Genomic DNA, 15,330 nt, shown 5'->3' on the forward strand with positions numbered 1-15,330 from the left:
TCACACAATTCGACGCAGTTGTGTATAATTATATGGAAATGAAGGGTTATGCATATGTGCCTGGCCCAAAAATACGAAGTCCGCATCAAAAATATATATTTTTTACCAGTATGGAGTCCTCTCATTACTACCCGTTTTGTGATAAGAGATACAATGGCTTTTTCAATTGGACTTGGACTTACAGACTAGATTCTGATGAACCTTACGGATACATAACTATTAGAAATATTACGGGCGACATAATTGGTCCAAATCAAATTATGCACTGGATGCCACAATAAACACATACATTTGTTCGTTGTGCACGCATTTCATTTTTTCGTTGCCATGGAACGCGCTAAAGTTCTTCCAATACAAGTTGCGTGTTTATTATTGCAATTATTTTTGAATCGTCCTGTAGTCGCGTCAAACCTGCGAACGTTACATAAATCATTCGGTCATCCGCCAGAACAGTGCCGAGCGCCCCGGAGAAAAGATCTTCTCTGTGTTTTTTTTTCACGAATGCGTGGTTAATACAAGATCGCGCAGTTTACTTACGTGTGTTTTTAATTGAAAGTGCTTATCAGTTAATAGTGGTCATATAAGCATCATAAAAAAGCTGTAAATTATTGTTTTACCTAGTCGTTTTATTAGCAAGAGCTGTATGCCAGTCCGTGTTCGAGGTTGATTGGTTTGAAAGAAATTAGTCTTTTTTTTAGAATATACCATTATATACCTAAAAAAAAGGTTGAAGGTAATTCTGCAAAAGTAAGTTCAATGAAATACTATGTAAGACGATTTTTTCACACTTCGTTATTTTCAATTAAATACTTGATTCATTAAACTATTTTGAAAATAATTTTAGAGCGGAAAAATGAATCAGCAGTTTTGAGCAGATAAAGATAAGCTGTTTTTAATTTTAACTAGAGATTTAATTGCGATATCATTTGCAATCTATTTATACCACATAAAATCAAACTAAAAGGCTGAAAACAGTACAATATTTTTCTAATCATGGCAAAGGTTGATGCATAGATGACCATTAACGAATTGCTAAGAACCACGTCAGTTACAACTGAACTACTTACTACAAACATATCAGCACTATACACCGTATTCAAAATCAAAATTTTAAGTAGTTGATGGGGATATATTCTTTCCAATACAATCATGAATTTAACGTCAAAACGAATGTGGTTTTGTACAGTAATGTTTGGATGTCTAACACTGTCGTTATTATACCAGCGGGACTTTACTGTCAGTGCTTTACAAATCATGTCGATTTATAATAATTCAACTAACTTATTAGATAGACAGAAAGGGATGAAATATATATTGGAATGGTCACCTCCGAAACATTGGCCATTGAAATATTGGGGTCCAGGGCAAAATGAGTATATCAGAAGAAAATGTAAAATAAACAATTGTTACGTAACCGCAAATAGATCGTTTTTTCCGAACATCACACAATTCGACGTAGTTGTGTATAATTCTATGGAAATGAAAGGTTATGCATATGTGCCTGGCCCAAAAATACGAAGTCCGCATCAAAAATATATATTTACCAGTATGGAGTCCTCTCATTACTACCCGTTTTGTGATAAGAGATACAATGGCTTTTTCAATTGGACTTGGACTTACAGACTAGATTCTGATGAACCTTACGGATACATAACTATTAGAAATATTACGGGCGACATAATTGGTCCAAATCAAATTATGCACTGGATGAAATTAGATGCGATGAAACCAATCGATAAAAAAACAAAAAAGATGTTAAAGAAGAAAAACAAAACTGCTGCCTGGTTTGTTTCTAACTGCAATACTAAAAGTAAAAGAGAAGAACTCGTGTTTAGGCTACAAAACGAATTAGGAAAAAAATATGGTTTGGAGATTGATATATTCGGTGGATGTGAATGGGCTTTGAAAAAATGCCCTTTGGAAAAAATTAAAGAGTGCTTGAAATTGATCCAAGAGCAGTACTATTTTTATCTCTCTTTTGAGAATTCCTTTAGCAAAGACTACGTGACCGAGAAATTGCTGACGGCGCTACAGAATTACGCGGTACCGATAGTTTACGGAGGCGCTAACTACACACGGTAACATTATGCTTATTTTCCCAAAATGGTACCGAATAACTCAGTTATAATGACCGCTTAGCATACATAGACGATGTGATAATAATAAAGCTTAAGATTAAGGTAAAGTTCCGGTGTCATGGTGTAAAGAGATAATGAGTGTTGATTTCATGACCTTGGACGTTTTCTGTGTATTTATACACTTATACTCGTACAACTATCAATTTGACTAAATTCTTAACAACGAAAAACCTTATTGAGCTTACAGTGGGCTGGGTTGATTGTCGCAATATTGTCCTATTATTGATTTTACATAAAAGAGATAAGTAACAACTGGTTGTTGAATGTTTCAGATTCATGCCGGATGGTATATATTTGCATGCTGGTGAACTAGAGGTATCCGATTTGGCGAAACAAATGAATGATATCATAAAAGACAAAAACAGGTACTTATATGTCCCATTATTAGCTGATTAAGCTATCATATATATATATAAAATCGAAAAACCAGAACGGGATAAAAAAACGAGCGAAGAAGCGAGATGGCGCCTTACAAATTTCTAAAAAAGTTTTTGACACGTATCTCGAATACGACGCACGTATGATAAGAAAAACTGTTTAAATCTATTATCTAAATATGAGAATAGAACTAGAGCATAGAAACTATCGCTTTCGATGCGTATTTAATTTACAATAAGCAAAAGATAATTTCATAACAATCTTCATTTTACCATGATCGACCATTTTCGGCAACTCTCGGTTAGTTTCGTTTCGGTGGTGGTACAGACAAAATTATTTGATGTGGTGCTACAGACATACCCAATGTTTATGTTTGTCATGTTGGTATACAGTTATTGCGGCGTTTTATTACACGAAGTAAAATAAAAAGTGCTGTCAACCTCAACCTTAGTCTATAACCATACGAGTGACTTGAGTTATGCCATAAATGACTTATCAATCAAATTAGTATTATCGTATGATTATCGTGTTAATAATTTGTATTTTATTGTTTTAAATTTCTTTTTGAGTTATATTATTCAGATTGACTTTCACGGCTTCGGCAAACATTGCCATTCGTCCGGGGAACGGGCTGCCGAGATGGGCCAAAAATACAAAGTTGATAGCAAGTTCAAGGGATGGTGCCCGTAATAATGTGTGTGTGTGATAATTATACTTTAATGACTTTAGAGATATAACCAATTCGGGAACTGTTTTCTCGCGTAATACGATACGACTCGATCAGGTAGGATTTTTTCTTCTTGCTGAACAGTCCCCATCAGATATATCGGAAGGCCGAGGTATTCACAAATATCTGAACAATGTAAATTATAATGTAGTTAAAGTGCATGCTCAGATATTTTGGAGCTCAAGATCTGCTCAACCTCGGCCATGGCGACTGGCGAGAGCTATCGCAAAGCCGGGAAACAGGACTCATTTTCGGTCAAATGCGATATATGGGCGGTGGTCGTACATAGTCGTCTTAAGGCGGAAATTAATCTAATGAAGGTTTTTGCAATTGGACTTATAAAAATAAATAATAATTTTGGGTTAGCATTTGAATCACGCATTATAGGGAGGGGCGGATAGCAGGAGATCTAAGGTCCCGTTTTCTAAGGGGACCTTGCATTTTGGAGACAAAGCAAACCGCTTGGAACAGGTGTTTCTGGGGGTGACCTGAGCTGATTAAGCCCGGTTGCCAAGAGGTTCCCCCCAGCAGGTGGGCAGGGGAGGGGGGAGAAAAGTGCCTCCGGCGCGCCTCACTCTAAGCTTAATATCTGCATACATCTCGCAAATATATCAAGTTTGGTGTCATTTTCGTATAATTCGAGGATTTAGAATTCATTTCTGTGATTATGTTTTCACTCACCCATACAAAAAAATCGAAAAATTCAAAATTCCAAAAACATCTTTAGATTTCTTTTTCCAAAATTCTCTACAAAATGTATACTATGAGGATTTGCTCTAGAAAAAAAATACCTGTGAATAGCCCAGTTATCCTACTATACAGAATAGTAAACTTGTCAAACATTTTTTTTCATAACTCTGTTCAAAAAAAAATGTTTTGTGTCGCGCGGCGTACCTGCATTGTAAGAGCGGTATGCAACGTTTAGGATTTTTAAGTATGTTTAGATGATTTCTGATAAGTTGTTATTCTTCTGGTGGTAGATTACATTAATAAATGACTTCTGGACGTGATATATATATACACTAGATGAAAACCCGGCTTCGCTCGGGTAAAATAAATAATAGTAATAGGTAATACTCATTTTGAATTAAGTAATTATTTACTTTTAGACTTCATACCTTCATCAAGGCGGTTACAAACCTATCTCATCTCAGAAAACTTTAAATCCGTAACATACAATCATAACTCGAAAAATTTACTATTCCGATATATCTAAAAACAAATATGTAATTAAAAAAAACCTAATCCGCTTTTCTGGTAGCAGTTCGGTTCTGTAAGGGTCGCAGTTCTAACCTAACTTACTTCTGGTTGCAGTTTGGTTCTATAAGGATCACAGTTCTAACTTGACCCACTTTTCTGGTCGCAGATCGGTTCTGTGAAGGCCGCATTTATATCCTAGCCCACTTTCCAACCTGAAAAGAGGGAACCCTTTTGTACCTACCCTTCATGGCACTAAAGTGAAAGTATGGAAATTATCACTACTATTTCATTCTTTAATATTAATGGCTATCCGTTAATATTAAATTCGTTTACAAAAAAAAAACTGAATAAGTGCGAGTCGGACTCACCCATCAAGAACGGAACACTTTTTAATATTTGTTGTTATAGCGGCAACAGAAATACATCATGTGTGAAAATTTCAACTGTCTAGCTATCACGGTTCATGAGATACAGCCTGGTGACAGAGGGACAGTGGAGTAAACTGAAATAAAGGTTCCGTCACACCGGCGCGATTTCAGAGCCGGGCCTGAGCGTTTTATATGAAAAAGCGGCGCGCCCCGCTCACGCGCCGCACGCGAAACGCGCCTGTGTGACGGAGCCTGAAATGTCAAACCGGGCAAGTGCTCGCGCACGAAGGGTTCCATACTTTTTAGTATTTGTTGTTATAGCGGTAACAGAAATACATCATCTGTGAAAATTTCAACTGCCTAGGCCTATCACGGTTCATGAGATACAGCCTGGTGACAGGCAGACAGACAGACGGACAATGAAGTAAAACTGAAATAAATGTCATATACCTACTAAGAAAAACCGGCCAAGTGCGAGTCGGAATCGCTAATAGGTTCCCGTTTTTTAGTTAAGTACCCTTCAGGTACGGAACCCTAGTATGAGTGTAATAGATTTGTAACCGGTCAGCAATGTGAGTCCCTTGGAGAAGCAGAGGTCTAGTCTAAACCCCCACTTACCATCGGCATTAACAGCCTTGTATTCTTGTTTGCCACCAACATGTCATATTAAAACATATTAATAAAAATTTACTCGGTCAACAATGTGAGTCCCTTGGAGAAGCAGAGGTTTAATCTAAACTCCCACTTACCATCGGCATTAACAGCCTTGTATTCTTGTTTGCCACCAACATGTCATATTAAAACATATTAATAAAAATTTACTCGGTCAACAATGTGAGTCCCTTGGAGAAGCAGAGGTCTAGTCTAAACTCCCACTTACCATCGGCATTAACAGCCTTGTATTCTTGTTTGCCACCAACATGTCATATTAAAACATATTAATAAAAATTTACTCGGTCAACAATGTGAGTCCCTTGGAGAAGCAGAGGTCTAATCTAAACTCCCACTTACCATCGGCATTAACAGCCTTGTATTCTTGTTTGCCACCAACATGTCATATTAAAACATATTAATAAAAATTTACTCGGTCAACAATGTGAGTCCCTTGGAGAATCAGAGGTCTAGTCTAAACTCCCACTTACCATCGGCATTAACAGCCTTGTATGAGTTGTATGCTTGTTTGCCACCAACATGCCATGTTAAAACATATTAATAAAAATTTACTCGGTCAGCAATGTGAGTCCCTTGGAGAAGCAGAGGTCTAGTCTAAACTCCCACTTACCATCGGCATTAACAGCCTTGTATGCTTGTTTGCCACCAACATGTCATATTAAAACATATTAATAAAAATTTACTCGGTCAGCAATGTGAGTCCCTTGGAGAAGCAGAGGTCTAGTCTAAACTCCCACTTACCATTGGCATTAACAGCCTTGTATGCTTGTTTGCCACCAACATGTCATATTAAAACATATTAATAAAAATTTACTCGGTCAGCAATGTGAGTCCCTTGGAGAAGCAGAGGTCTAGTCTAAACTCCCACTTACCATCGGCATTAACAGCCTTGTATGCTTGTTTGCCACCAACATGTCATATTAAAACATATTAATAAAAATTTACTCATTTCATCAGTCATATCCAGCCTAGCATTGCATTGGCCCCGCTTAAATATTTCTTTAATTTGTTTTTAGTATTTGTTGTTATAGCGGCAACAGAAATACATCATTTGTGAAAATTGAAACTGTCTAGTTAATCTAGTTATCACGGTTCATGAGATCTTGAGATACAGCCTGGTGACAGACAGACGGACAGCAGAGTCTTAATATTTTATAGGGTCCCGTTTTTGCCCTATGGGTACGCAACCCTAAAAAGTGACCAAGGCCTCCAGTGCCCTAGGCTGGAATCAAAGCAGCGTCCTCTGCTATTGCAGCAGGTGCCTGTGCCATTCTGCCACCGGGCCACCCACGGCGGCATAGGTCGAATTTTTCCAAGGATACTTATGCACTACTTACTGAAGGTTTATGGAGCCTCGCCATCCCTAAGCCTAAATTAAATATTTTCTGAAAATAATTTGTTTTGATCTAATAACATATTGGAGTCCTCGTAATAGGGGTCCCGTTTTTACCCTTTGGCTACAGAACCCTAAAAATCAACCTTGTTTTGGTACTATGTACTATGCTTCACTATGACTCTGAAATTTTAGCAGGAATTAATATTTTTTTTGTTGTCACCTGTCAAATTAGAATAGAATAGAATAGAATAGCCTTTATTGACCAAAAAATTAAATTTCAGCACATATTACATTTAAATAAATTCACATTTCATTTATATCAATTAGTTTCAATATTTTTTCCTCAGTAACTTTATTAAATAATTTTTATGTCATTGCTTTTTAATAATTATTTCAGTCTGCCTTCTTGGCATAGGCCTCCCCCAGCTCTCTCCACAGCTCTCTATCCCTTGCCGTCCCTATCCAATTAGGTCCCGCATGCTTCTTTATGTCATCCGTACCACCTCATTATTGGTCTCCCTTCTCTCCTTTTTCCATCTCTAGGATACCATTCCGCTTCCTCTCTATCCCACTTATCTTTACCTTCCCTTGCCATATGTCCAACCCAACCTGTTGCAGTCAAAAGTGTGAACTGGCCAAAGAACTTTTAACCGACAAAAACAGGCAAAACTGCTTTGACTGAGCATGTTGGTCAAAAGTAGTTTTACCTGAAAATCATACCTATTTCTGGCAGCAGTTTCGTTTTTAGGGCGTAGCAAAAAAAAAATAACCCTAACCTACCTATCTCTGGGAACAGTTTAGTTTTTTGGGCGTAGCAAAAAAATAACCCTAACCTACCTATCTCTGCGAGTACTTTTGACTGATAGTAACAGTCACAACACAATTACTATTAACCAATGATTTTCAGGTATAACTACTTTTGACCAACATGCTCAGTCAAAAGCAGTTTTGCCTGTTTTTGTCGGTTAAAAGTTCTTTTGACCAGTTCACACTTTTGACTGCGACATATATACTATCTATATATCTTATTATATTTAATCTTATATTCAACTTACATTGACTCCGGAGATAACTTATTAGCTTTACGCAGTTGACTTTCCAATTCACCGATACACCTCAAATTTGATTCATAGTCTAAAGCACAGTTATTAAATATGTCCACAATACACTGTAGCTTTTTGCACTGTTTCACACTGGCAATGTACTTAATTTGAGTGTGTTACAGTCAGCTGGCACTTAACTCAAAGTTTCTTTGAACAACGTCATTTTCATCTCGCTCACTTATTAGTTTATCACAGCTGCTTCAAGGTTGCTTTCACTTGCATTTCCAGGTAGCTAGTAGTGCCTTGACATGTAAGAATATTTGGAATCATTCTGAAATATTAAAATACAACTGAGAGACCGATGTTTATACTAAACACAATACACCCATGGAACGCTTTGAAGTTCAAATCTCGTTACGTTACGATGGCGTTTGCACTTTGCACTATGTTCGGTGACTATTTTTTATTGTTAACACACACAATACACTATTTAACAGGTTTTTATCACGTCTGGAGTACCGGATAAAGTATTTTCGAATAACAGCCGTCGTTGACGTCTAGGCAGTGTTGCTATCGTCTTAAAAGCCGTAACAGACTATCGCACGTTCTGGCTTAAAAACAAATTTATGTAATAATTATACCGGTATACATATCCATATGAAACGAAACTTAATGCAAATAATAACCATTATACATACCGGAAAGTCATCAAATAAACAGTAATATTCGTCTTGCTTTTTATTAAAAAAAATACGACCAACCTAACTTGTAAGCATGTTTGCAGTTTCTAAACGCAACGCATAGCTGTCAAATGTCAACCAACAAATTGAGCCTTTAGTATTGTTTGTCGAAATTTTTTCACTTTTAAATGCAAAATACGCGACAATACGAATTTTGCGGATATATGTTGTCGATTCAAAAGTGTTATTTTTTTACGCTCTTTTGTTTGAGCATAATTTAATTTGTTTCTACCGTCAAAGCCGCTCGCGTTTATATATAAAGATATATAAATTAAATATATAAATAAAGATGTTGGGAAAACTTTCGCTAATAGAGTTAAGTATTATAAATGTGATAAAATTAACATAGGAGATGTTTGACAAAAAATGCGGGTTAAAATAATATATATATTGTTCTTAATTGCCATTACATGCCCATGGGACTGTGCATTTTAGGTTTTTTTAACGCAGTTGCACCTCCTTACGCATTTTGTTTTGCAGCGGCAACGCTCTAAACAAGCAGCAGCCGCCGCAGGTAGGCTTGTCCATATGGGCTCCCAATAACCATGTTGTTTGGACCAGCCCCAGTGAGCAGGGCATGGTGGCTGTTGCTGAGGAGCTATAATCTGTCCCCAAACATAGACCAAATCCTACACCGGAACATGCGACACAACTGAAAACCGCCGTGTCGCCGAAATAGTTTTCAACCAGGTTGACAAGGTGCAGAAAACCCTAGAGGAAAAGCAAACCGCTCTATGTGCGTTCCTTGATGTCGAAGGTGCTTTCGACAATACGCACAAAGACCATACTCAATGGTATGAAATTAGAGGGAGTAGACGAAACCACCAGATGGGTACATAGCATGCTCTCGAACAGAGTAGCCACTCTGACCATCAATACTATATATAGAGCATGAATTTTATACCACTAAAGGGTGCCTACAAGGAGGCGTTTTATCCCCACTATTATGGACCCTAGCAGTGGACCAACTTCTTACAATCATGTCAGGCCAAGACTTTGATACACAAGGATATGCCGACGACCTTGTAGTCATCGTCAAAGGCCCTTGCCTCAACACAATATCCAACCTAATGCAAGGAGCTCTAAACACAATATTCAAATGGTGTAGAGAAAATGACTTGTCCATTAATCCGAGCAAGACTGTAATAGCCATTTAACCATTCACAAGGAAACGGAAGCTCGATAAACTCACAAAACCAAGACTTAATGGACAAATAATACCGTTCTCGGCAGAGGTCAAGTATCTAGGGGTCACCTTCGACCAAAAGTTAACTTGGAACCCTCACCTGAGAAACATCATACAAAAAGCGAAAATGGCCATGTGGTCATGCTGTCGAATGGCAGGAGCAAGATGGGGCTTAAGACCCAAATTGCTATGTGGTTATACACAGCGGTAGTGAGGCCAATTGTCACCTACGCCTCCGCAGTCTGGTGTAACAAAACCAGCCAAAAGACAGCAATAGACACTCTAAACAGCCTGCAACGCACGGCTTGTTTAACAGTAACAGGCGCCTACTCCTCGACACCGGGAGCGGCCCTAGATGCACTGCTGGACATCATACCACTCCACTTGCAGGTGCAAAAGGAGGCCAAGCAGTGCGTCTACAGAATATACACGCTAAACAGGCAAAAATGGCGCTCTCAGGCATTAACCAATCTAAAGGCCTGGGTTTTCGCGAATAGAACCCCTAGCATGCCCACTGATGACACGCACACCAAATGTCATCTCACCAAACTGTACACAGTAGAAATACCTCCTAGAGACAAATGGGTCAACAACCAAATGTACGTCGAAGAGGGAAGCCACATCTGGTATACAGATGGTTCCAAGAAAGGCAATGATGTAGGATGTGGGATCTATGGTGAGAGATCCAAGCTCAGAGCTAGCGTCAGCATGGGCACACTGGCCTCAATTTTCCAGGCAGAAGTCTTCGCCATCAACAAATGTGCGGAGATCAACCTGGATAGAAACCTAAGACACCAGCATATCTACATCAACTCAGAGAGCCAGGCTGCTCCGCTGGCACTAGAATCCCTTGAGTCAAACTCTAAACTAGTCCAGAACTGTAAAACAAACCTAAATGCACTGGCTTACTCCAACAAAGTTACACTTAGATGGGTACCAGGGCACTCCGACATTAACGGAAACTAAGAAGCGGACGAACTTGCTAGAAAGGGCGCAGACACACCCCTGGTCGGCCCAGAACCGTTCTGTGGAAGCACAAAACGAGATGCATATTCTCTGCTCAGCAACTTAGAAAAAACGAGAGCAATCGATTGGTGGAAGTTCGTTAAAGGACAAGAACACTCGAAAGCTCTGATCAAAGGGTTCAACAGCAAAACTGCTAAGGAGCTTTTAAGACTCAAAAGGCACAAAACCTGCGCGGTGACCAGAATGCTGACTGGACACTGCAAGTTGAACAAACATATGTTTCAAATTGGCAAGAAACAAGATGCAAGATGCAGGTTCTGTCAGGAGTCAGAGGAGACTGCAATGCACATTCTCTGTTCTTGTGGACTACTAATGTCAACAAGAAGTACCTATCTAGGGCGACACGTAGTGCAACCCTATGAGGTACAAAACATTACGGCCCAAAGAAATTGGAACTTTCTGGATGCAACGGGCATTAGTAATGAACTTAAAGGGCCGTCACAATAGATCAATGCTGGTCAATGCGACACTCAAAGGCCCACAACACCACAATAATAATAATAATGTCCCGCGGGGGCAGCTTGTGGCGAGCTGACGGTGAGTGGCGACACCGCGGACCCCTATTCCAGAGGGCCCTGTCATCTGGCCCTCGCCTCTGTGCTTGCCTTGATTGGCCGGCCAGAATGGAGAAGCAAAAGCGGGACCTATGCTCCAGGTTGGAAGTGTAAAATGTCATAACGCCGGCGGCCTGCTGAACGGATTACCGGGATCTGGCTACCGCAGACTCACCTCTCGACAACCTCACAGCCACTCCAAAGTGTTGCCCTGTTGTCGCACTGTGCGTGCGGCCATTGCGGGGCCCACTCAATTAGTTGGCGAGTCACCACCTGACATTTACAATTTTGAGACTGATTGTCACGGCAGATGTCCGCTAGTCTCTCCCATAGCCCATTATCCAGTCCATCCAACTTTCAAATCTATAGCCCATGACCTTAGTTCCCATCGCAGCACAAAAGTGCTGCACTGCAATAGTCTTTGCACCTGGCGGGGACCATCTCCGGATGTATCACATTGTGCGTTCGGGGATAGTATCAACCACATGTATCCCTTGCTTTTAGATTAAAGTGCCTTAAAGGGCCTCTGCGCTGTTGGCTTTGGCCCCACGTACGCCTCCCAAAGGTCCGGGACCCCATGGTCCCGAGATATGGAAAAGACATACAAATAATAATGTTAATTTTATCACATTTATAATACTTAACTCTGTTGGCGGAAGTTTTCCCAACATCTTTATTTATATATTTAATTTATATTTGTATATATATCACGTCCAGAAGTAATTTATTAATGTAATCTACAACCAGAAGAATAACAACTTATCAGAAATCATCTAAACATACTTAAAAATCCTAAACGCTGCATACCGCTCTTACAATGCAGGTACGCCGCGCGACACAAAACATTTTTTTTTAACAGAGTTATGAAAAAAAATGTTTGACAAGTTTACTATTCTGTATAGTAGGATAACTGGGCTATTCACAGGTATTTTTTTTCTAGAGCAAATCCTCATAGTTTAATTTTTTTAGAGGATTTACGAAAAAAAAAATTAAAAGATTTTTTTTGAATTTTGAATTTCTCGATTTTTTTGTATGGGTGAGTGAAAATTTAGTCACAGAAATGAATTCTTCATCCTCGAATTACACGAAAAAGATACCAAACTTGATATAGTTGCGAGATGTATGCAGATATAAAGCTTAGAGTGAGGCGCGCCGGAGGCACTATTTCCCCCCCTCCCCTGCCCACCAGCTGGGGGGAACCTCTTGGCAACCGGGCTTAATCAGCTCAGATCACCCCCAGGAACACCTGTTCCAAGCGGTTTGCTTTGTCTCCAAAATGCAAGGTGGTGGACCTTAGATCTCCTGGTAGGAGGGAAGGGTGGCATTTTATAGGGGTTGGTCACCCCTTTTAAACGACACCCGATTTGTGTCTAGGAGACGCGTAGTTTTTTTTTATAAGTGTTTGAAATTACGTGTGACGGAAGTGACGGAACGAAATACAGTGCCAGAGTCACCGTTAGGTACGACGATGAGCGAAGCGAGGAGGAGTGTTAGGTATCTTGCGTTCACAACACACCCGACTCGCTGTCAAAAAAGAAATACAGTGGTCAAAAACATGTATACGGACAAAGTGCTCAAAAATAAGTCCAAATTGGTTACCCTTTCGTACGCTTTGGTTGTTTTATTGAACATAACCTCAAAAAATAAAAAAAAATATTTTCGTGGTAACTATTGATTTCCTAACTTTGGGGATGGGTTCGGGGGGGTTCCTACTCCCTCCCCCCTCCCTATAATGCGTAATTCAAATGCAACCCCATAATTTTATGTTGAAACAAGTTTTAAATAAATCAAATAAAATACAATCTTGCCTTTTATCAAATCACATCATTTTTTGAGAAATTTGCGAATTAAGTTATCCAAATATCGGTTACAAATAAGAAGTCCCTATCACAGTTATAAACCCTGGCAGGGTTCAATACATAATAATATCGGTATTTAACTAAACATAAGACAAACTCTTTATTTCATTTACGTGAGCGGAGCTGCGGGCCCGTCTAGTTAATTATATTAGTGATGCAGATAAATTGAAGTTTCCTGAATATTTTAGTAATATGGAAGATGGTCGATATCTCTAGTTAATTTAGTTAGTTTGAACACAGATTTTAAAACCATAGTTGTCACTCCTATGGTCAATATTGTTGTCTAAGTAGGTACGTATTATGGTTTTATTATACGGCTATTCAGTCTTTTGCCAGTTTATTGTTCGGCTGATAGCTATTACTAAACAATTATACAGAAATTCTATGTTTCTGGGTGGGCTGGTTTCATAATGAGAGTCATGAACGTAATTGTGTATATGTGTATGATCCAAATTTAATTCACTACTATAAAAGTACTGATTATAATGTCAAAAAATTGCAGATACTACAGTTTCTTCAAATGGCGAAACCACTATTCATACCACGATAAAGAAGAGTCACCCGATTCTGACGACCAGTGCATAACGTGTGCAATGCTTAACGACGAGACTCTTATGAAGAAGAAAACCGTGTATAAGGATTTTACAAATTGGTGGAACGTTCCATGGGGATGTTATGGTAAAAAGGGTAGACGGGTAAAGAATTTCTAAAGGCCCAAAAAACGATGGGTGGATTGTGTGAAAGAGGATATGAGACAGAAAGAAGTGAGTTGAGGTAACGATAGATAGAGGAGAATAGAACAGAAAAACATGATGTACCGACCCCACATACCGTAGGATAAGGGCAGGAAGAACAGGAAGAAGAAGAAGAAAAGTCGGTCCAAAATGCTCTATATAAAAATATGGATTTAGCAGGTTTACACTATTAGAAAATTATATAAGCTGCACCTTCGCTTTAAAAGTTTTAGTAAAACTTTTAAAGTAAAGGTTAGGTATATCGTTTTCTAAGAGTGTAGACCTGCTAAATCCATTTTTTTATGTAGAGTATTTTGTACCCACGTTCCTTCTTCCTCAACTCCCTCTTCCTCCTGCCCTTATCCCACGTTATGTGGGGTCTGATTCGGTCAAGTTATGTTCTAATCACTAATGTATGGGGAAGGCCAACAAATTATAGCCAGCATTCATTGAATGTAGTATGATAGACCTTTGGGTATGGTGCTTTACGCACACTAGTGTCCCATCCCCTGCCCCTGACGAAACCCCTACTTTTAGCATGAAATATGACGGTTTTTTTTTATTGTTTGGGGAAAGTAATTCCAGTTCGCCTTTGTACTAATGATGAATGTTATTTTTCCTTAGAATAAATTTAAAAGTGGAAATATTACTGTCTTGGGTTGGGTGAGACTTGAACTCACGGCCTCTGGATCAAGTCAAGTTGAGTTCAAGTCTCACCCAAGACAGTAATTTTTCCACTTTTAAATTTATTCTAAGGTTAATAGCATCGTTCGCAGACGTTTCTGCTTGTTAAAAATTAAAGTTTTTTTTTCTGTTTCTGATTATAGTACAATAAAGTGTTTTACTACTATTACAAAACGCTTTAAAGTTTTTTTTTGCTAGCCTATTAAGGTGTCCCACTGCTGGACATAGGCCTCTCCCCTTGTCTTCCACGACTCCCGACATAGCGCCTGCTCTGGCCAGTTACTGAGAAAGGTGTCTAGGTCGTCCCGCCATCTCCGTCTGGGCCTGCCATACTTAATAAAGTTTAAACGATAATAATTAATAATGCGCCTGTGAAGGGGTTCCAGCAGACGTTCTACATGAGATTAAAGCTCTCCAAGGGGCCTCTACGTGTTGAATCTATATCCCCACGCAAGCCTATCAAAAGACCGGGATTTATAGGGCCGTGAAATCCAAAATGGAGTTACAAATAATAATAATAATAAAAACAGATGATGTACGTACCTATAATATTGGTGTGATTATGCTGTACAGTCAAAGAATTTAATTTCATCACCAATTCGTACCTTGTCACTGTGACAATCACAGGCCTATTCGGATTTCGAGATAATCACAAGATCTTGAGACGATTTAGAGATCAACTAGA

General features: G+C 39.0%; 1 protein-coding gene across 2 annotated transcripts; it reads left to right on the forward strand.

Moving 5' to 3' along the window:
* The first annotated feature begins 555 nt into the window (after window positions 1-555).
* LOC134796212 (alpha-(1,3)-fucosyltransferase C-like) lies at window positions 556-14,757 on the forward strand. 2 transcript variants are annotated; one of them, XM_063768248.1, is made up of 4 exons: window positions 556-2,078; window positions 2,411-2,503; window positions 3,099-3,212; window positions 13,730-14,757. In XM_063768248.1, the coding sequence occupies exons 1-4, from the start codon at window positions 1,150-1,152 to the stop codon at window positions 13,935-13,937; spliced, it is 1,344 nt and encodes a 447-aa protein (XP_063624318.1). In that variant the 5' UTR covers window positions 556-1,149; the 3' UTR covers window positions 13,938-14,757. The 2 variants fall into 2 exon arrangements, with proteins under 2 accessions (XP_063624318.1, XP_063624319.1); XM_063768249.1 differs by lacking the exon at window positions 3,099-3,212 and having other exon boundaries at window positions 565-2,078; window positions 13,730-14,721.
* Window positions 14,758-15,330: the final 573 nt, after the last annotated feature.

Source organism: Cydia splendana, chromosome 13 (assembly GCF_910591565.1).
Source record: "Cydia splendana chromosome 13, ilCydSple1.2, whole genome shotgun sequence".
In the NCBI taxonomy this organism is placed as follows: Eukaryota; Metazoa; Arthropoda; class Insecta; order Lepidoptera; family Tortricidae; genus Cydia; species Cydia splendana.